Here is a 19,776-nt window from a genome sequence, read left to right on the forward strand (position 1 = left end):
AGAGCGCAGAGGCCTGGCTGGAGGGATGCTGGTGGCTGCTCAGCACCAGGCACCCCCCGGGCCTGGAGCCCTCCCAGGGGATTCCAGAAATGCTGCCAGCTGCGTGAGCGGCCCCGCAGGTACGGAGAGGGCAGCAGCTCAGGGAGGTGCAAACAGAAGCAGCGGGCACTGGTAAGAGCTCGGTTCAGCCCCGTTACGGCTATGCCACCACCCCAGGAAGGGCACGGGGTGTTTGTGCTCTGTGTGAGCCACACGGGTGGCACGGCAGCACCTGGCCCTAGGGAGCCCAAACAAGTGGCTGGGCAAGACACACGTTTTATTAGGTATGGGGCATTTTTTTCCTCTCCTCAGTCATTTGCTTCCAAGTTCCTGGGCAGGGCTCTCTGCAGCTGGGGGGCTAACATTGCAGCTAGTTCAAAAAAAAAAAAAAAAAAGACCCATTTTTTTTTCTCCTTTCCCCAAATCCAAGCATATGAGGTGCTAGGTGCAAGCCACGAATAAATCCCATGTACCCTGACCGAGCTGGGAGATAGAAGCAGGGGAAATGGCTCCTGCCTCCACTGCTCCAACCTGGGCATGCAGCTGTCCCTGGGCTTCCCTCTTGTGGGATGAAGCAGCAGGGGAGACGCTGGGTGCTGCCGGGCAGCAGTGCTGAGCCTCTGCTTCCACCCAGGAGCAACTCCATGAGCAGGAACCCTTACCTCCTTTTTTTTTTTTTTTTTTTTTTTCCCTCAAGGCTTTATTTTCACTGCAGGGAATGATGCCCGGGGGGCTCATGTGGTCTCCGCACGCCGGGGACCAGAGGCCGGGTGGGAATCCCTCCCTGGGGCTGCTCCAGGCACTCACTGAGTGGAGTGGCACAACGTGGCCAACCTTGAACTATTCTTATCACGTCCCATCTGGAGACAGAAATCTGCCTGCTGGCTTTACAATTAAAATTGAAATGATTTGATTATGGGGATTCATTAGTAAAAACAAACAGCAGGCAGCCTTCCTCCCCCTCCCCGCCCATCCTTTCCTCCCCAGGGTGTGTTTTAGGTAAATGCTAGCCAGGATGCAGGCTGAGCACACAGAAGGGATTTGTGTCTGCAGCCTGTGCCCGTGGTCAGGAGCAGCTCACGGGGCACAAATCCCACAAATCAACCCCTTCAGGCAGGGGCACCCCCTGCTCCCCCAGCCCCATTGGGCTTCTGGTTTCCACTTTGACTCGATTAGCTCTGTTTCCTGAATCCCTGCAGTCACTTGCTGCTGCGCCCTCGCTCCAGCCTGGATTTCCCTTTGCCTGGATGTATTTTTCTTGGCCACAGCTGGCTCCTGCCTGAGGGTGAGAGCAGGCTCTGCGGAGGCTGCCCAGTGGCACACGGAGGTGATGGAGTCCCCAGAGCTGCGGCAGTGCTGGGGGAAGTAATTCAATTAACAGTCCAGCCTTGGGAACAGACTGTGCAGGCCCCAGGAGGAGGAAAGCTAATGAAGGAGTGCTCACAAGTCCCGGCCATGTTCGGTGCTAAAGGGGAGCCGGGGCTGCTGGCGGTGCTGGGTTTGTCTAGCAGCTGGGATGGCTCGTGGTGATTCGGCAGCGAGGTGGGAATTACTCCACTTTTTTTTTTCCTCGAGGTGCCTGCGGCTAGGAGAAGGCTTTGAAATGGCTCCTGGCACTGCATTGGGCTGGTTGGAGGAGGTGTGTGCACGCAGCAGGAAGCCCTGGCTGCCCGTGAAGAGCCCAGAGCCTGCAAAAGGCAGGGTGACACGGCTGTCCTCAGGAGGGGCAGGGACATGCCTGGGGACGTTCCCCTCGGTGCTGGGATGAGCTTTTCCATCTCCATCTCCCACCATCAGTGTTTGCTCCAGCAGGAAGCTGCGCAGGGGATTCCCCCAGCACTGGTGGGAGCAGCCAGCTGAGCAGCACTGCCTTTGCACCCTGGGGGCCACCAGCACCCCGAGGACACCCCAAGAGGCATTTAGGATGCTCTTGCAGCCCCACGTACTGCTGTGACAGCCGTGAGCAGCCACCCAAGGGCGCAGGAGTGCCTCAGGCTGTGGGGTCTGCCCTTTAATCAGCCTGGCAGCTGTCACCAGACGCAGCAGGACCGTGCCCTGCTCACCCTATACCCCTCACCACGTGCACCAGCCTCTGCTCTCCGGAAAGTCCCGGGAGCTCGCCCGCCAGCAAAGTCACCTTGGGGACGGGAGAGCCTGCAGGGACCTGTCAGTGGCTGCCAGGAGGGTGAAGCGCCCGCACCGAGGGGCAGGGGAAGCCCAGCAGGGGGGGCAGGGTGCATCGCCCCGGGACCCCCGCTCAGGGGCTCTGTGCCCAGGGACGCTGCGGGGGTGCAGCAGGGACAGGGATGCGTGGCGCAGTGCGGGGCCGGAGTGCTCGCCTGGCTACCCACAGTGGGCAGTGCTGCCTGGCCGCTCCAGCTGGCTCACATCACGTCGGGGACAGGCTGGCTTTGTGGTGGCAAGAAGCCTCCCCCCAGCTGATGGCATTTGGCTGAGCTGCAGCAAGGGGAGGCGGCGTGGGTTACAGGGTTACGTGAAGGTGCAGGGGGCATGGTGAGGACAGCGCCCGGGCTGAGACAGGGCTTTGCCTCCTCCACAGCACATCCCAGGACAAGCACGTCCCATCCCAGCTTCCCTTTGGGACGAAATTTTTAACCAGATCAAGGGTTTAACTTTATCAGCGGCTGGAAAATGTGACTTTTTTTTTTTTTTTTTTTTTTTTTTTTCCCTGGGGCAAAGTATCTTGGCTGCCTGGCATTTCCTGCAGGTTGCTGCACAAATCCCACGCACGGCTCCCTCTGGCTCCCACTCGGCAGCTCCCTGGGCACAGGTAATGGGGGGACGGTCAAGCTGGGAGCCCCCCGCAGCCCTTGCACAGCCCCATCCTCCCTCCAAAATTGCTGGTTGCACAGATCCAGGTGCACAGACATAGAGCAGCTGGCATGTCCTCTCCCACAGGGGACACAGACTGCCCTCCCGGTGGAAGAAAAGCCACCACAAGACCTCTGTGTCCCCTCCAGGGGACATCCACCTGCTGGCACTGCAGCCCCCAGCAGCCCCCCCAGTCCCGGAGGGCCTCGCACAGCAGCCAGGCCTGGAGCAGCAGCACGATGATTGATTATTGCTATTAAGGCCGGCGAATGGTCCCTGCTCACATCCCGGTGGTTCGGCAGCAATCAGTCACTGCGCGGTGGGGGGACAGCCCCGCTCTCCTGCAGTGCCAGAGCAAGGGTCCAGCAGGGCTCCAGGCGCCTGGCACAGGGAGCACCGCCTCCTGGCATCCCCCAGGGCAGGCAGAGGGCAGGCAGGGGGAAAGTCAGGGTCCGCAGCCCCCATCCCAGTGCCGTGGCACGGTTTCACGGCCAGCCAAATGCTGGGCGCAATGTTCTGGGAAGGGGCTGAGCAGGAGGCAAGGCACTGGCTGGAGGGTACCAGCAGGCACAGCACTGCTGTGGGGCTGAGCCGGGCACAGCTCGAGCCGGCGGCTCATCTGGCAGTGCCGTGACAGCAGGGACAGAGGCAGCAGCCAGCTGCTGGCTGGGAAGGGAGGGCCTTAATGATGGTCTGTCTCAGCAAAGGTAGCAGAGCATGAAAGCAATTTCACACTTTATTAGACAATTCAGGTGCTGGCTGTGCAAGGCAGGAGCCAGCAGCGCTGCTCGTACCTCCCTTCCCACCTCCCAGCCCCAGGGCCGCACTCTGCGGAGCTCAGCCCCCTTCTGGCCCTGTGGGCAGCTTTCCCGGCGGGTCCTGGGGGTCCTGCTTCCCCTGGGCCACACGGCTCCTGCATCCAGCCCCTCTCCCTGCACACTGCTGCACGTTTCCTCCCCTCCTTGCACCCTGGGGTGTGGGGATGGGTCAGCGTTTGGGAACCCTAGCTTGGGACTTCCACGGATGCTGCTCTCCTCTTTGTGGTGCTGGCTGGACTGGGCTCACGGCCATCCCTGCCTGCCCCCGGTGTGCCCAGCTGCAGGCACGCTGCGGCTGCTGCCCTGCCAAGCCTCCTGCTGTGTCCCTGGGGCTGTGCACACCTGGGCAGGGAGACAAGGCAGGGGCAGAGCAGAGCCTGAGCAGCCACCTCCTGCCTGCAGGAACATGGCTGTGCTGGCACCCTGCTCCTCGGGGACACCTCTTTTGCCTCTCTCTTCCCACCTGAGCAAGGGAATGGGGGATGCTGTTGTCCTTGGGGACGAAGCAGTGGGCAGAGAGGCAGGGGAGCAGCTCTGCGCCTCCCCGAGCACAGGGCTGGATCCGGCACACCAGGAAGATGGGGCAGGGCACGTCTGCAGCATGCTGCCTGGAGCTGCCATGGGGACGAAGGGAGCTCCTGCTCCGCAAACAATCCGTGCTCATGGAGCTAACGCAATGCTAGGCCAACATATCAGCTCTGCAGACCCTCCCAGGGCTCTGCAGCCCTCTGTGCCAACAAGAAGCCCCGTTTAACCCACACTGGCCTTGCCTTGACCACTGTGCACCCCCCCAGCACACAAACAAGTGGGCCAGGGGCCAGCAGGTCAGATTTGATCCCTGCTGGCACACCCTGCATGTGGACACCATCCAAATGCCTCCACGTCCAGGATGTGAATTAGCCCCAGCGCTGCGCCAGCACCAAACTCCTTGCAGGGCAGCGGGCAGGACGCAGGCAGCAGGAGCCACCCCGCAGAGCCCTGGGCACGGCGAGACCCCGGGCTGGGAGCATCTGCCACGGGCATGGCCCTGCTCCAATGCCTAACCTTGGCCCCGGCGCCTGGCCAGGAGCCGTCCCTGCCCGTCATCCCCCGTCCCTGGTCACAAGCATGTTCCGCCCGCCTGGCCAGAGCATTCCTCCTAGGAGAGTGTGTCCTCGCCGTGCTATTTAAAGGCACTCTTGTGCCCTTTATTTTTCCTTGTGGTTAGGCTGGAAGAGACCTGTGCCCTCCGCTCACCCTGAGGGAGCAGCTCGAGGCTTGGGACAGCAGTGGGTGCAAAGGGTTTGGGAAATATTCTGGGAGAAGTGAGGGACGTTGGTGCCTCGCAGCCTCACACCATGTCCAAGGGCACCTCCTGGGGACAGAGCCTGCAGGTGAGGTCCCATGGCCATTGAGGTTCGGCGCAGGAATAGCTGGTACTGCAGAGCCCAGCTCACCCCTTGGGGCTGGGAGAGCAAATGAGCAGCACCAGCTACCTCCCCTCGCCCCCCTGTGGCACTGCAGCCTTGGCAGCTTGGACCTGAACTACCTACGGACAGTTCCATCTCATCATCCCTAGGGACATTTTTCCCACTGACACAAATTTCAACAAACCCCTGCAAACCTGCAGCCACCTGCTGGCACTCCGTCCCGAGCCTTCCCTCTGTGTCTCCCAGCAGTAAGCAAACACACGTGGGACACGCCACCCTCCTGCCTTCCTGCCCTCGTGCCCATCGGCACAAAACACGTCTCCCCACCTCCATGCCTGTGCCCATGTCCCCTGGGCCATATCCTGCTGCTTCCCCAGCCCGGGGCCGTGCAGCCACCCCCCTTCAGCATCTCTGCGACGAGCTCCTCGGGTGCCAAGCGGATGGCTCTCAGCTGAAAGCAGCACGAAGCCTGTGCCCTGGGGTGGTGGGCTGACAGTGCTCACACGGGCAAGCTCCAGCCCATGGGCTCCTGCACGGGGACTGTCACCAGGTAGCTGGAGGGCACATAGCCCCTCTGGCCATTCACCTCCACCAGGCTCCACTCCGTACTGCCCTTCTTGTCATGTGGCTCCAGCACCACCACGGGCTGCCCCGCCTGCAGGCTGACCTCCTGCGGACTCCTGGCAGCAAAGGAGAAGCCAGCGACCACCTGCGGAAGGTGAAGGAGGTGAGGGAGCCCTTGCTGGGAAGAGGAGACAAGAGGGGAAGGGACAGGCAGGGCAGGATCTATAGGGGACACAGAGGCTATTTCCAAGAGGGCAGCACAGTCCTGCCATCAGTGGAGGGACGGTGGGGACCCCACCAGGCACAACTCGCTTTGCTCTGTCCACAGCAGGTCCCAGCAAGGCAAATCCCAGCTGTGCCACTCCTGCCAGGCACACAGCTACATGTATATGATCCCACGTGCTGGAAAAGCAGGTCCACATCCCCACCCGCATGCAGGGACAAGCACCGAGCTAGCAGGGTCATGAGGAACAGCCCCAGGGGTGTCCTCCACTCTCACCTGGAAAGCCGGGGTGAACGTGGCCACCTGGGGCCTGGGAGCCTCAGGTGATGCGTATGAATGTCGCCTTCTGTCTGGGACACTCTCCAGGGTTGGTGTCTGCATCCCGGGCTGCTGGCTTTGCACCGGGCTATAGGGCTGCAGTTTGGCAGCAGGCACAAACCCTCGGGGACCTGGAGGACACGCACACACACACACCGTTCAATCAGCCCTGCTGCCTGACACATGTAGGGCTGGCTGGAGGAGAGAGGGAGGATAACCTGGCTATTGCCTTTCATGGCACAGGAGCCCTGCTTAAACTGGCCCATTGCTAGGGGACATCCAGCAGCAAAATCCAAAAAAAGGGGTTTCAGGATGTTTCTGCATGCACAGGGTTCTCCTTTCCCAGCCATGACAATTCTCAAGTGCTCCCTTGGGGAACAAATGTGGAAACGCATGGTTTAGAGCTAAAGGCTACAGGTGTAGCTGGCAAAGCAGAGCTGGGTTTGGTCTGAGCCACCTTCACCCAAGCTGAGAAAATGGTTCGGATTTGGTTTCTGATCCTGGTGCCATGGCAGGGAGAGCCTCCCCGCAGCGCTCGCAGTACCTCCAGCATCCACCAGCCATCTGCTCGTGTTGCCCTTGGTGTCGACGCGTTGCAGCAGAGCCACAATCTGTCCCCTTTGCAAGGTCAGGTCCAAGTCTTTGCTGCCGCTGACGTTGCTTGTCACTTGGTAAAGTTTGTCTGGGCCATGTTTGCTCACGAGGGAAAGGACCTTCCGCTCCTCAGCAGGGGTCAGGGGCTGGCAGGGAGCAAGAGACACAGGAGCATTTAATCAGACATGCAGCAGGCTGAGGTGCTCCACGTGCATGCTCCATGTGCACGCTGTGGCTGCAGTGACCTCCTGTGCTGCTGTCTGAGCCAGCCTCCCCCCGGGAGATGTCCTGCACCATGCAGCCTCAGTCCTGCTGGCCCAGGGCACCCCTCCCAGCTCCTACCTGCGTCACGGGGCCTGGTGTGACCGTCTCAAACGCCTGGGTGAACGTACGGAGCTGGGCACCAGCCTGCTGCAGAGTGTCCTCCACCAGCCTCCAGAAAGCAGGCAGAGGCATGTGGCCATGGGGCAGCTGTGAAGACAGACCCTGAGGTCAGAGGGGCCTGTAGGGATGCACAGAGCTGCGGGTAGGGTCAGAAAAAAAGGAGCAAGAAGAAAAGAGGTGACAAAGCAAGAGAACAGAGTGCTAAAGATGCACCTTGCAGTTGAGATCCAACCCCCCTCAGCAACAAGAGCTGCTGCCCTCTGGCTGTGAGCCGTTGGGCTGCACCCAAAGGAGCAGTGCCCAGGTCCTGTCCTGAGCCCCCAGCCTGTAACACCTCACCCTGAGGGACACAGGAGGGTCTAGCTCAGGGCTCTGCACCACAAGCCCCCAGGCCGAGCAAGGGGAACCCAGCCCCACCACTGGGGACATGCCAGCAGTGCCTGAGGTGCGGCTGCACCACGTCCTCGTCTTGGTCACGGCTCAGGCCAGGGCCATGCTCATCCCTGAGCAGAGCCATCGCTTGCCAACAGCAGGCTCACGGTGCCCGTGGGGTGAGGCCTCCCGGGAGGCATCTCCCAGGGTTTGGGGGCCCAAGCAATGCTCCTTCTCCAGGCCAGGAGCTCTCCTCCTCCTCCTTGTCCTCCTCCTCCTTCCCCTTCCCAGCACAGAGCTCTCCAGAGCTCAGAGCGAGCACTGATTCTCCCAGCACCACATCAACAAATTACTAGCGCTACCCTCCAACAGAGAACAGGACAGCTCCTGGCAGCGAGGAAGAGAAAATTTGGCTTTCCCTGGACGACAGGGAGGAGGGATCGCTTACAAGTGCTGGACAGGGAGCTGCGTGCCTGCAGGGCAGGCCAGGGACACAGCGAGCCCTAAGGGCCCTCACGGCCCGAAGGCAGGTCAGGCTCAGCACGTACACCAGCATGTGCCCCCACGCTGAAGAGCCTCCCTCACCTGCTTCAGCTCCTTTTCCGCCTCGTGCAGGACCTCCGCAGCCAGGTCCTGGTGCAGGACGCAGAGGGAGCCCAGCACCTGCCCCAGGAGCTGCACAGCCACCTGGTTGAACCGCGGGAGCTCGGCCACGAGCAGGGCATTGATGGCAAGGTAGGTGTTCATGGCAGCTTCCTCGTCATACGTCACACTGCCCAGCTCGCTCTTGCGCTCCTGGATCTCCTCGTAGTCCAGCAGCTTGTCCAGGCGCTTCTTGACCAGCTGCTGTGGCCCCACCAGCATCTCCGAGAGGCTGCAGAGGGGCTGCCAGACCAGCCTGTCCAGGCGTCGCTTCTGTGGGGCAAGAGGACCCAAATCTCCACGTGAACCCCAGCAGGCCCAGCCGTCTGCACGGGGCGCTGTCTTGTGCATTAGGAAAGGCCTGGGGGACCGGTTGGAGGGCTTGTGTGGAGTAGGGCGCTCCCGAGGTGTCCTTCCCTGCAGGCACATGGGACGCCCACCAAAGCAGCCCCTTGGTAGAGCAGTCACACTGGCCATAACACAAAACCGGGGCTCCACAGGCCCCCCGGGGCTGCGCCTGCTGGTGAGGACGCTGCCTGCACTGGGGCCGCCCTCAGCTCCTGGCTCCCCTGCCCCTGGGGAGCAGCCAGCCCTGGTAATGCTTGCTTGTGACCCTGGAGACCTGTGGGGAAGGAGCACTCACAAACTCGGGGAAAACAGCGCGGTGGAGGTGCTCTGCGAGGCGGTGGTACTGCTGGGCAGGGCCCTCCTCCATCTGCAGCTCTCGCTTGTGTGGGGCAGGCACCAGGAACGCCTGAAAAGGAGGAAGCGATCGGGGCTGGCCTCCAGACGCTGCCCAGCACCAGCCCACCACGTTCCCCTACACCCACGTTCCCAAAGGCACACCGCCCTGACACTTGGGTTTGGTGCTCCAGCAGCTTGGGAGCTTCCTTGTGTTTGTGTGCAAAGCATTTATGGAGAGCATGAGGGGTGGGAAGGGAAAGGATACCTCTCCTTTGTGGCCCTCCCTGCCACAGAAGGGACTGGAGATGGAAATACAAAAGGGTTTGACCCTGTGAGCAGGAGGTGGCAGCTCTGATCACTGCTCTGTGTGCTGCTCCCCAGCCCTGCAGAGGTGCTCGTGGCGATGTATGAAGCAAGGTTTGCTTCTGCTTTGTGCTAGGGGCACACATGCACAGAGCCCTGCCAGCCACCGTGGGGAGAGGCCAGGCCACCCCTGCCCTACGGGGATATCTTCAGTGACTCCCTGGGATGGCTGCAAGAAGCTTTCCAAGGGAAAGAGACATGGCACAGGTGCAGCAGGCACCTTCCCCAACATCCAAGCCCAGCACGACTCCTACCCCAGCTTATTTCCCAGGCTGCCAGGCCTGTCTGCAGACCCCTGATGCCCTGGTTGAAGCCAAGGAGGTGACTTACGGAGATGCAGCTCCCCGAGGGGCAGTGCCAGGCAGGTTTCCAGGCACACACGATATCCTGGGGAACAGTCAGACCCTGCCACATCTCACTGGTGTGCAGATTGCCATCCTCTTGTTTTCCGTCCTTTTTACCCACTCTTTGGGCTCCAGGGAGTTTTCCTGTCCCATTTTCCTCCATCCCAATCCAACCTGGGGAACCTTTCTCAATATTTTCATGACAAGATCTTTCCACCCTTCGAATTTCTGCTCTCTGAACCCTCTGCCATTTCCTGAGATTTTCCTGGTAATAGTGTCTGGGGACTGCAAGCTTTGCCATCACTCATACTTTCATTTCCTTCAGATGCCCTGAGGGATTTCAATGAGAAAATCATAGCAATTACTGACCCAGGGCACCTCCAAAAGGAAGTCTGCTGTTGTGCCTGATTTGGGGACACTTCTGCCTTCTGTCTCTTAATGCAAGAGTTTCCAGGCTGAACAACATTTAGCACTTTCAGCTGTTTGATGCCTTGCAGTAATGATCAGCATAAGGACTGATTGCTCCCAATAGACACCCAACTCTGCCGATGACGCCTTTGTTTTAACCTCCCCTGGACAGGAGCGATCCTCAGATATTGTGCAAGCCCCCAGCACAACAATTCATTTTAGCTGAGAGCTGCAAGTCCCTGAACATTTCCAGCTGCTGTTTCCTTGCTTGGAAGTGTTCTGCAACCCTCTGAAATGCGTCCTGAGGCCTGGATGGGGCCAGTCCCCTGCAAGCGGTCAGGGTTTTACCTCTAAATGTGCCATATAGGATGCCACGTTCTCCTTCAGCCCAGCCACACTGGATGCCACGCTCTGGAACTTCTCCTCCAGGTTGTCATATTCCTTGTCCTCTGTCTGCAAGACAAGGGGCAGCTTGTCCCTGGCTCAGGCAGGCCAGGGAAGGGTTCAGGCAGGGGTGATGAAGCTGGGGGATGAGGAGGGGGAGACCCTGAGGGGCTGCAGGAGTTTGAAAAGGGCCAAGGTCTGGGGTGTGTGGGATGCACGCGGGAGCAGGGCACTGCATGGGGTTGTGGTGGTGTTGGGGAAAATGCCACAGCTGCAAGCAGTGCTCCCTGCCACTGGGTTTGTTTGCTTTTGTTGGGATGCCCAAGGGTCTGCAGGGCTTCTGGAGGTCAAGGTGCTTCCCTGTAATGCCTGCAGCTCCCACGGAGGCAGGCAGGGAGCTCTGTACCTGCATTCCTGACCCTTGCAATGGGGCAGCAGGAGCCACCCTTAGGTCACTTGGCAGTGGGACAGGGGCTCGTATGGTAGCACGGGCCACTGGGCGTCAGCATCGGCCAGGCTCGGCTCTCCCCACCTTGGGTATGGGAGGAAAGTGCCAGAAGCAGCCAGAGGAGAAGCAGCGGGTGCTGGTCACGGACGGGCGGGCTCGCACCTTGCTCACGAAGCCGGCCTCGTGCATGAGGAGCCGGCTCAGCCGCGTGGTCTTCTTGGCAATGGAGTGGGTGTTGAGGCGAGCCAGGCGGTCCCGCAGCGTCAGGTGCTCAGCCTTGTTGTATTTGGTCGCTGCCTCGGGGGAGACATGATGTGGGGAGGGAAAAAAGCTGGTGAGGGGCCAGGCGTCCCCGGGGGCCCAGCACTGGCTCTGCAGGGGAACGGGCAAAGGGGCTGCTCGCACAACTGCCCTCCCCTACAGCATCCACAGGACCCTGAGGGTGCATTGCTCATTGCTCATAGGACAGCAGGGACCCAAAATCCTGCCCACAGCCCCTGGCAGACACAGATCTAACCCAGCACAGCAGATCTGGCTCTGGGTTTGATGCAGCGCTGTGTGCTGGCAGTTTCGCTGCAGGCAGATGTGTCCCTTGTCCTGGCTCTGCCTCGCAGCCTGAGAGGCCTCAGTGCGTGCTGGGGCAGCTGGTTGGAAGCTGCTGGGAATGAGAGGAAAACGAGACACGGCTGGAGAAGTTGTAAGAGCATCCTCAGCAGCCTGGCAAAGCAGGGAAACTACGAGGTGCCAACAGCAGCGAGGCTGGGGCTGATCAACAGGATGAGCACAGCCCACATCAAAGAAGGGCAGCCCCGGGGAAATTACCATGAAAACCAGAAAGAAAAGTGAGTTCCCGTTTGTGGGGAGCTTGATTTCTCCTGTCCCAAGGGCAGGGCTGTTCCTCCCGATTCCCCAGCCCGGGGAATGCAGGCAGACCAGTTCTGTGCCCCCCCCCCCCCCCCCGTGCCACCCTGCCCCTGCAGCTTGGCCAGGGTGGCATTTGTCCGAGCAGGACCAGCGGTGCCTTGCGGCCCTCTTAATGAGCACAGTGCCAGGAGCTGCCGGCACACCGCCCCTGCTGCAGCTCCACCAGAGGGCAGGAGGAAGGGAGAGCTTGGACTTGAGCAGGAATTAACGCAAAAACATCAGGGCACGACTGGGGTTGGACTGAGGCTTCCCAGGCACCGAGTCCATTGCCAGTACCGTGCCCCCTGCCCTAACCGTGCCCCCACTCACCCACTTCCCGCTGCCGCTTGTACTCATTGATGTTGGCATTGGCCTGGGCCATGGCGCTGACGGCTGCGGCGAGGGCCTGGTGGGTGCTGGTGCCGGCGGGGGTGTTCTCCAGGATCTTGCCCAGCAGCAGTGGGTATTTGGTGATCCTCTGCACTGGCATCACCAGGAAGAAGCTGAGGTCCGAGGCACTCGTATGAGGCCTGGTGGAGAGGGGAATTTCGTGAGGCCGATGGGAAAGAGCAGCCCTCCTGCCCTGCTGCCTCTCCATGCTTCTCTGCAAGCATTTTGGGGAGAAAACGGAGCCTCTCCAGCACCAGGAGAGATTTGCTGCCTTGGACCTGCAGGTGAGCTGTGCCTGCAGTCCTGGTGGGGTTTGTGGCCATGAATCCCAGCTCCCCACCAGCTGTGCCCCCCTGGGCAGTGCTGGCAGGGGGATGCTGTCACCCCCAGCCCTGAAGGCAGTGCCAGCCCCAGGAGGGTTCCTGGCCTCCCCGAAGAGTACTGGGCTTGTCCAGCTGCCAGGAACGGGGTATGCAGGCAGGGCCCCCTCCTTCCCACACAACCGGCCTCAGGAGTCATGTCAGCAGTGCTCCAAGCAGCAGGAAACCCCAGCGGCTCCTCCGCTGCCATTCCTGCTGCTGGCAGTGCTCGTGACCACGTTGATAGGGCTGGAGCAGTCCCCTAGGGCCAGCCTGTCTCTCTAGTGACACCGGGGAGTGCATGCCCTCCGTGGGCACAGCCCTTTGGATGGGAGCGATGTGGGGGTGAGGAGCGGGCAGGGGCTGTGGGTGCCACCCCATCCCTTGCTTTGGGTTCTGCCATAAGAGACCCCCAGGCTGTAGTGCCAGTTTGGTAGGTCCCAGAGGATGCAGGAGAGGCTGCCAGCAACTACAGCAGGCAATGCCATGATGATCCTGCACTCAGCATGGGTGCGTGCTCCTGGGCACCGAGAAGGCAGCTTGTTTAGAAGGGCAAGGCCAGCAGGCAAACCATGGAGAGGGAGGAGGTAGTCTCGGCAGCAGGTACCTACACGGTTGCATTCAGGGTGTCCATGATCTCCTCCTGCAGCCTGGGGTCCTTGCGGTAGCTCTCCACCAGCAGGAGGGCGTGCTCATAGCTGGCGCAGTAGATCTTGTAAACGGTCTCCATCTCCTCTTTGAACTCCTGGAACAGGGTGCCTGGGGAAGGAGGGCCAGGCTGGAGAGGCTGCTCCTTTCCCATGGGGAGGGGTCTCGTCCCGCACACCGAGACAGCTCTGCACCCCCAGGCACCTCTGCCGGGCTGGGCCCGACGCTGCCCCCAAGCACTCGCTTTCTGCAGGTCAGAAATCCAGCAGAGACCCCTGGCTGCAGAGGGGCCACTGGCGTGGATCTGCTCTTGGCACTGCCCCACTTACTGATGCCCAGCAGCTGATCGTGCTCCTGCGCAGCCGTGGCCTCAAGCCCCCTGAGAAACTGTCTGGAGAGGTGAAGGATGTCGTCAATGTTGGAGAAGAGTCCTTCCAGGTCAAAATCAGGCAGCTGAAGGGAACAAAGTTGCCCCAGAACAAGCCAAATAAATGAGGTGGAGGTGGATCTTGCATCCCAGAGTCACGCCCACCCTCCCAAGCACCAGCGTCCTTCCAGCTGCCTCACATGACATTTGAGGAGCTGGAAATGCTCCATTCCAGGAGGCATTTGGAGATACTGAGAGCTGGTTTTGTTCCCAAGCAGGACAATGAGGCCTTTCTAACATTACAAAGGTACCAGTTAGAGCCTTAGGATGGCTGTACTGGGTCAGACCTGATGACTGTCCAACAGAGGACCTTGGCTGATGGAGGCATCTGGGGAGGCTGGGAGAGCAGGGTGAGCAGGCAGTGACCTCGCAGCCGTGCTCAGCACTGGCCTTGGCAGGATTCGGGTGCCCCACCACTCTCGATGGGCTCACCCTACAGTCCCCAGCCTCAGCAAAGGTGCCGACAGCCCCCCTCACCTGCTTCTGCTGGAGGTGTGCCCGGATGTCCGACAGGCACAGCTGGAGGTTGTGCACGTAGCTGGCCTCGGTGGTGATCAGCTCCTCCACAGCCAGCCGCTGGCTGAGCTCCATCCTCTCACAGAGCGTAACCTCCTCGTAGATGTGTGCGTCGGGGTCGGCTGTGCCCTTGGTGGGCGGCTCTTCGGTGTGGGGGCTCGCCATGCCGGCGGGATGCTCTGCAAGGGCAGGTGTGTTCAGGTCATGGGCTGAGCAGGGACTGTTCTACGGGGTCTGGCTTGGTGCCCACGCTCGGTCCCCCTGTACCAGGGCAGGGAGCACGTCCCCGGGCACATCTCCGGGATGCACGCTTGTTGCACAGGACACACAAGCTGCGGTGCCATACTCCAAAACCATAAAACCATAAAAACACTGCAGGTGAGGAGCAAGCCAGCTCTCAAGGGCAGGCACCCACGTGAGGCAGGCGGGGACTTGCCGAGCACCCGTGCCCAAATTCCAGCGGCTGGGAGCAGACAAGGGCAGCCCTGGCTGCAGGCAGGGGGCTGCAGCAGCACCCCCAGCACCAGCTCTGCCCCCCTGCCCCGAGAGCAGCCTGGGGCTTCAACACCTCCGTGCCCGTGCTGGCACTGCCCAGGCTGGCTGATATTGCTGTGGCAGCGCCTGGCGTGCTGCCTCGCATTCAAGAGTCCTATTCAAAGTACAAAGAGTGTTTTTGCAGTGCCTGAACAACAGGCGTTTCTGTGCTAGGCAGAGCTGATTTACTGGGGGGTGAGGGGGAGGGAAGAAGTGGGCAAAGGCGTGGGTGCCTTTGCCAGAGGCACTGGAAGCCCCTGGTGCTTTGCACTGCGGTGCCTGCTCCAGCTCCCTCTGCCCTCAGAGAACAAGAAAAGTGGAAGCTGATTCATGGCATTTCCCTTCCTGGGGAATGTCCCCTCTTCATGCTGATGCCGAGGAGGAAGGTGCAGCTCTCAAGGCAGCACAGATAGTGCTGTGACCTGGCAGCGTGAGGCAGGAGGCCTTGAGAGAGAGAGAAACAGCCCGGCCCACGCCAGCACGGCCCCCAGCATGCAGCTGCACAGCACCGCGGTCCCACGGGTGCAGAAAGCCCCGGGCACCTGCAGGGGAGCAGGGGGCTGAGGACAAACCGGAGCCTCTGCTCGGGGTCTGCTCTAGCAAATAGCGGGCAATGTGGCTGTGAGCACTGGGTAGCATGGATGACCCTGCCTAGCAAAGCCCAGAGCTGCTCTGGAGGAGCCCTGGGCTTGGCAAGGGACATACGCTGAGAGGGAAGGCATGGCACCTCTGCCCACCTTGCAGAACTTCACCCCATGAGCATGCAGCTGCACAGCACCGCGGTCCCACGGGTGCAGAAAGCCCCGGGCACCTGCAGGGGAGCAGGGGGCTGAGGACAAACCGGAGCCTCTGCTCGGGGTCTGCTCTAGCAAATAGCGGGCAATGTGGCTGTGAGCACTGGGTAGCATGGATGACCCTGCCTAGCAAAGCCCAGAGCTGCTCTGGAGGAGCCCTGGGCTTGGCAAGGGACATACGCTGAGAGGGAAGGCATGGCACCTCTGCCCACCTTGCAGAACTTCACCCCATGAGCAGGCATCCCTGCCCTATGCATATTGGGTATATCTGCACGTCGGCTGCGGTGGGGCATGGGGAGCAGGGTCCTGCATCCTTCTGGGTACCATGGAGGTGCCCAGTCAGAGGGATGCCACCAAACGTCGTTAAACAAGCGAATGGCTGGGGCTGGCAGAGCTGGCTGTGAGCTCTGTGTGGTGCTGGGCACGCAGGTGCGGGGACCGAGGTGAGGGCAGAGCTGAGGGTCCAGCCCCACTCCCTGAGCCCCCGCTGCTGCCCTGTGCTGGTTTCCCTGGGGTTTCGGGGTGTCGCTGGTCCCTACGCCAGCACCTGCGGTGTCACCAGTCCCTACGGCAGCATCCGTGCGGCTGCCCTGGGGTGTCACTGGTCCCTGTGCCAGCATCCCTGGGGATCATTCCCAGGCTGAGGAAACCTCTCCCCCCCTTCCATCTGACACCCCAGAGGAAGAATAAAATCCAAACTCAGCAGCGAGCGGACTGCCGAGCGGGTTGATCCCCCGCTCCCCTCCCTGCCTGCCTCCCCCGGCGCCCCCCCGGCTCGCAGCATCCCTGCCCGCTGCGCCTGGGGCTGGCAGCACCCCGGGCCCAGCACCCTAAATCCCACCCCCCCACCCCCCCGGGGGGGCAGAGCAGGGCCGGCTGCGAGCCCCCGGCTCCCCCCGGCTCTTACCTGCGGCCGAGGCAGGGGCTGGCGCCGGGATCCGCGCTCCCGCTGCTGGGGGGGGCGCTAATGATAAACCCGCTGCGTCACGGCGGCGGGGCCGCGGGCGGGCAGGGCCGGCCCCCAGCGAGGGCTGAGGGTGTCCGGCAGGGTCCCGGCTTCTCCAGGAGCTGGGGGCTTCGGGGGGCCGGGAGCAGAGCCCCCCCCCCCGGTAGCTGTGCCCGCAGCGCGCCCGCAGCAGGCGCAGGTTCCCCCCCGCTGCGAGCGAGCGCGGCCCCTGGTGTCCCGGTGCCTGCTGCCTTCGCTCCTGCCGCCCTGTGCTCCCGGCCCCGAGCTTGCTGCAGGTGCCCGGCCTCCGCCCCGGAGCCCCCCCAGCCCCAGCGGGATCCCCGCGCCCCGACCCCCCCCCCCCCGGGCTGGGGCATCCCCTTGGCCCCGCTGCCAGTGCCCCACTGCTCAGCCGCAGGGAGGGCTTGGAGCAAACAGAAACGAAGGAAGTGGTGCCACAGGTGGTGCAGCCAGCAGCCACAGGCGTTTGGTGTTAATTTTGTAGATATACGTATTTATTTTTTGCTTGCGCCGTGCTTGCAGCCCTGCAAACAAGCTATGAGAGGGCAGAGCCTGATGCACAGCCGGCTCCCGCAGCCTTGTGCTCGTCCCCAGCCCAGCCGAGGGGAGGTGACAGCCACACTGGGCCTTTTCCGGGCTGACACACAGCGTCCCAAAAGTGGAACCACAGAAAGGGCTCACACGCTGCCTTATGGAGGGGTGCACCGGGGGAGACACAGCCACGGGAGCACGCAAGTGACCCACACATGGACAGGCAGCGAGGGCCTTACCTGGCTGGGACTTCAGGGATACAGGTGTTCTTCCTCCCCTGCAGCAGCGATTCTAGCCTCGCCCAAGTACCTGTGAAGCAGTGAGGTGCCCAGCCAGGCGGCCTTTGGGCCAGCATTGCAGTGCTGTCACGAGTTTCCCAGCTCCGTCCTTGGGCAGGTGCAATGACACCATGTCCGACAAAGCCGTCGCCCCTCGAGGCACATCACCACCTCTCTGCCCACATCAGCACCGGCTGCCTTATCACACCAGGGCCTGGCACAGGCTCCCCCAGGTGCGGACGGAGCCCTGGCCAGGCAGTGCTCCCCTCCTGGCTATGTCCTTTGCCCCGACGGGCTGGGGCAGCAGGGCAGCATTCCTGGCTGCCCGCTCCGCCCCGGCTGGCTCACACTGTGGGTGTTCCCCCGGCACGTTTTCAATTCCAATCCATTTTTTCAGACGCTTGGAAACATGGCTCAGGGGATTTCCTTGCAAGACCACTGTGCTGCCGAGTCGTTTTCCCCGGTGTGAACGGTTTCCTTCTTGATTTCCTCCCGTCCAGCCCAGGGCTGGGGCTGTGTGGCTCCACACGGGTGGCTCTGTGACAGGTGTCACAGCTCTGTCACCACTCCAGGGCTCCCTGGGGAGCCGGGAAGGTGAGGGAGTGGGCTGGCTGCCACTGCTGGGCTCTGGTTACAAGGGAAAAGCGAATAGGTGAAGGCTAGCCCAGCACAGTTGTGTTCCCAGGTTTGGCGCTCCCATTAAGCTGATCTGTAGGGCCCCAGTGTGCTCTGTCCTCGTGGCCAGCCAGCCCTCAGACCCTGCAAACACGACACCCAGTGAGCTTGGAGGGGAAGGCGCATGGGAGGGCGCAGTGCGGCGGGGGCGGCAGGGCAGGGCTGCCTTCTCCTGCTGCACACCAGGTTGGTGCAGCCTCGCCGCACGCCTGTTTTTCCAGGAAGCTTCTCCCAGAGCCACCTCCACCACTGCCCGGCCCCGTTCACACCCTCTGCCGCTTGGGAGCTCAGTGGCTGGTCCGGGACAGGGCGATGCCCCTGCGCAGGGTGATGACAGCCCGCTGACATCTCGCCCCAAAGCTGTTTGCTGCCGATGGCTCAGAGCGCAGGGATTTTTCCAGCTACGCAAAACCTTAAAGCTCAGGCTGCTCAGTGAACGCCAAAGCCATCAGGGGGCTCTCTGGGAACACAGCGGATGTGCTGTGAGCTAGCCAGGGCTTGCTCTGAAAACAAACACAGCTTCCAGCCATGCAAAGCGCGACAGCTCTGGGTATGCCCAGTACCGGCAGGCAGGAGGTTCTGCTCGGAGCAGTGTGTTTGTACAGGAAAGTTGTGTTTCCTTTATTTAATCTTTCTCCATTATTATTGCTGTTCTTTGGATTTCATTCCCGTTTTGAAAGGACTTCACGACCACACGCTGCTATCAGCCATTCATATTGGAAACAAAAACACTTGGAAAAAAATAGCTTGCTCGAGAATGTGCTGGCAGGTGTGTCCTAATTGCAGAGCTTCCTCCCACACTGCAGGTTTACGGAGTGGACTTTGCCTCCAACACCACTGTGTGTGTGTGTGCTGTGTAAGCAGGGGATTCGAGCCAAGGTGCTAGGAAGAGGAGAAAAATGATGTGAAGCTAAAGGTCTTCGTATCTAGCTGGACATCAGAAAAAGCACCACCTGTAAAACCACATAGATGCCATTCCATATAGATGTCATTTCATTTCCTGCTTCTTCCCCTTCCAGTTGACACAACCGGTACTTAAATCCACCATGGGAGCAAGGAGGGCTGGGCACACCTTCTGCCGGTGCTGACACCCACGTGGCTCACCGGGCTGCGCCGAGGGGCTGCTCCCAGCAGGCAGCGACTGCCTTAGCTCCAGCGGTCAGACAGGAGCTGCAGGCTCCAGCCTCGTGCCGGCAGGGCACTGCCTCCACCGTGAGGCAGAGGAGAAGGCTAAAAATAAGCAGATGTAGAACTTGATCCAAGCAGAATAAATCGAGCCAGCTCTTTATTTCTAAGGGGGTTGTTTATGGGCTGTAGGCCTGCGTTTGTCTTAGCTGCGTGATGTGCTCCTTCCCTGCGCTGCATGAGGGTGTCTTTGGTCACAGCGGCAGAAATCCCCATCACAGCTCTGCCCCCAGCTGTGCCATCACCTCCCTGCTCTCGTTTCCCCACAGCACGTGCCTGGTGCCCACAGGAAAAGAAGCGCGATGATGGCTGGATGACAGTTCCCTGCACACAGACCACTGCCGCTGCCCCTCCTGCTTCCTCCCAGGCCGTGGGCTTCAGCCTCCATTCCTGTGGGTTTTTCCTCCCCCACTGCAGGCAACCCCATGAAAAGAGCAATCCTCCCGAGGAAGGTGAAGGGTAGACAGATCTGCTTCATGGAGGAAGCTTCAGCTCCTCTCTGCCTCTCCAAGGCTGCAGCTCCCGTCTCCTGTACTGACATTGTAGTGCCTGAAGCTTCATGTCCACTGGCCTCTTTGGTCCTTCCCTCTCCCCACCACATCCCTAATGCCCTGCATTTCTTTCTCTGCCCTGAGATCCCCTGTGCCCTCCCAAGGCTGGTGATTCTGGGCCTTTTCTTGCTGGTACCTCTGTGGTGGAGGGTAACAGTTTGCTGGGGAGCACAGTCAGCCAGGTAGCAAGTG

The 19,776-nt window shown here is 61.1% G+C and overlaps 1 protein-coding gene across 2 annotated transcripts; it reads right to left on the reverse strand.

Moving 5' to 3' along the window:
* Positions 1-3,579: 3,579 nt before the first annotated feature.
* Positions 3,580-18,277, reverse strand: ARHGEF37 (Rho guanine nucleotide exchange factor 37). 2 transcript variants are annotated; one of them, XM_083798099.1, is made up of 13 exons: positions 17,135-18,277; positions 14,031-14,248; positions 13,456-13,579; positions 13,090-13,237; positions 12,060-12,259; positions 10,989-11,119; positions 10,343-10,447; positions 8,839-8,949; positions 8,139-8,468; positions 7,140-7,268; positions 6,748-6,943; positions 6,162-6,334; positions 3,580-5,807 (listed from the first exon to the last, which is right to left on the reverse strand). In XM_083798099.1, the coding sequence occupies exons 2-13, from the start codon at positions 14,232-14,234 to the stop codon at positions 5,598-5,600; spliced, it is 2,061 nt and encodes a 686-aa protein (XP_083654225.1). In that variant the 5' UTR covers positions 14,235-14,248; positions 17,135-18,277; the 3' UTR covers positions 3,580-5,597. The 2 variants fall into 2 exon arrangements, with proteins under 2 accessions (XP_083654225.1, XP_083654226.1); XM_083798100.1 differs by lacking the exon at positions 17,135-18,277 and adding an exon at positions 16,305-16,629.
* Between the last annotated feature and the right edge of the window lie 1,499 nt (positions 18,278-19,776).

This window comes from Anser anser, assembly GCF_964211835.1.
Source record: "Anser anser genome assembly, chromosome: 14".
NCBI classification, from domain to species: Eukaryota; Metazoa; Chordata; class Aves; order Anseriformes; family Anatidae; genus Anser; species Anser anser.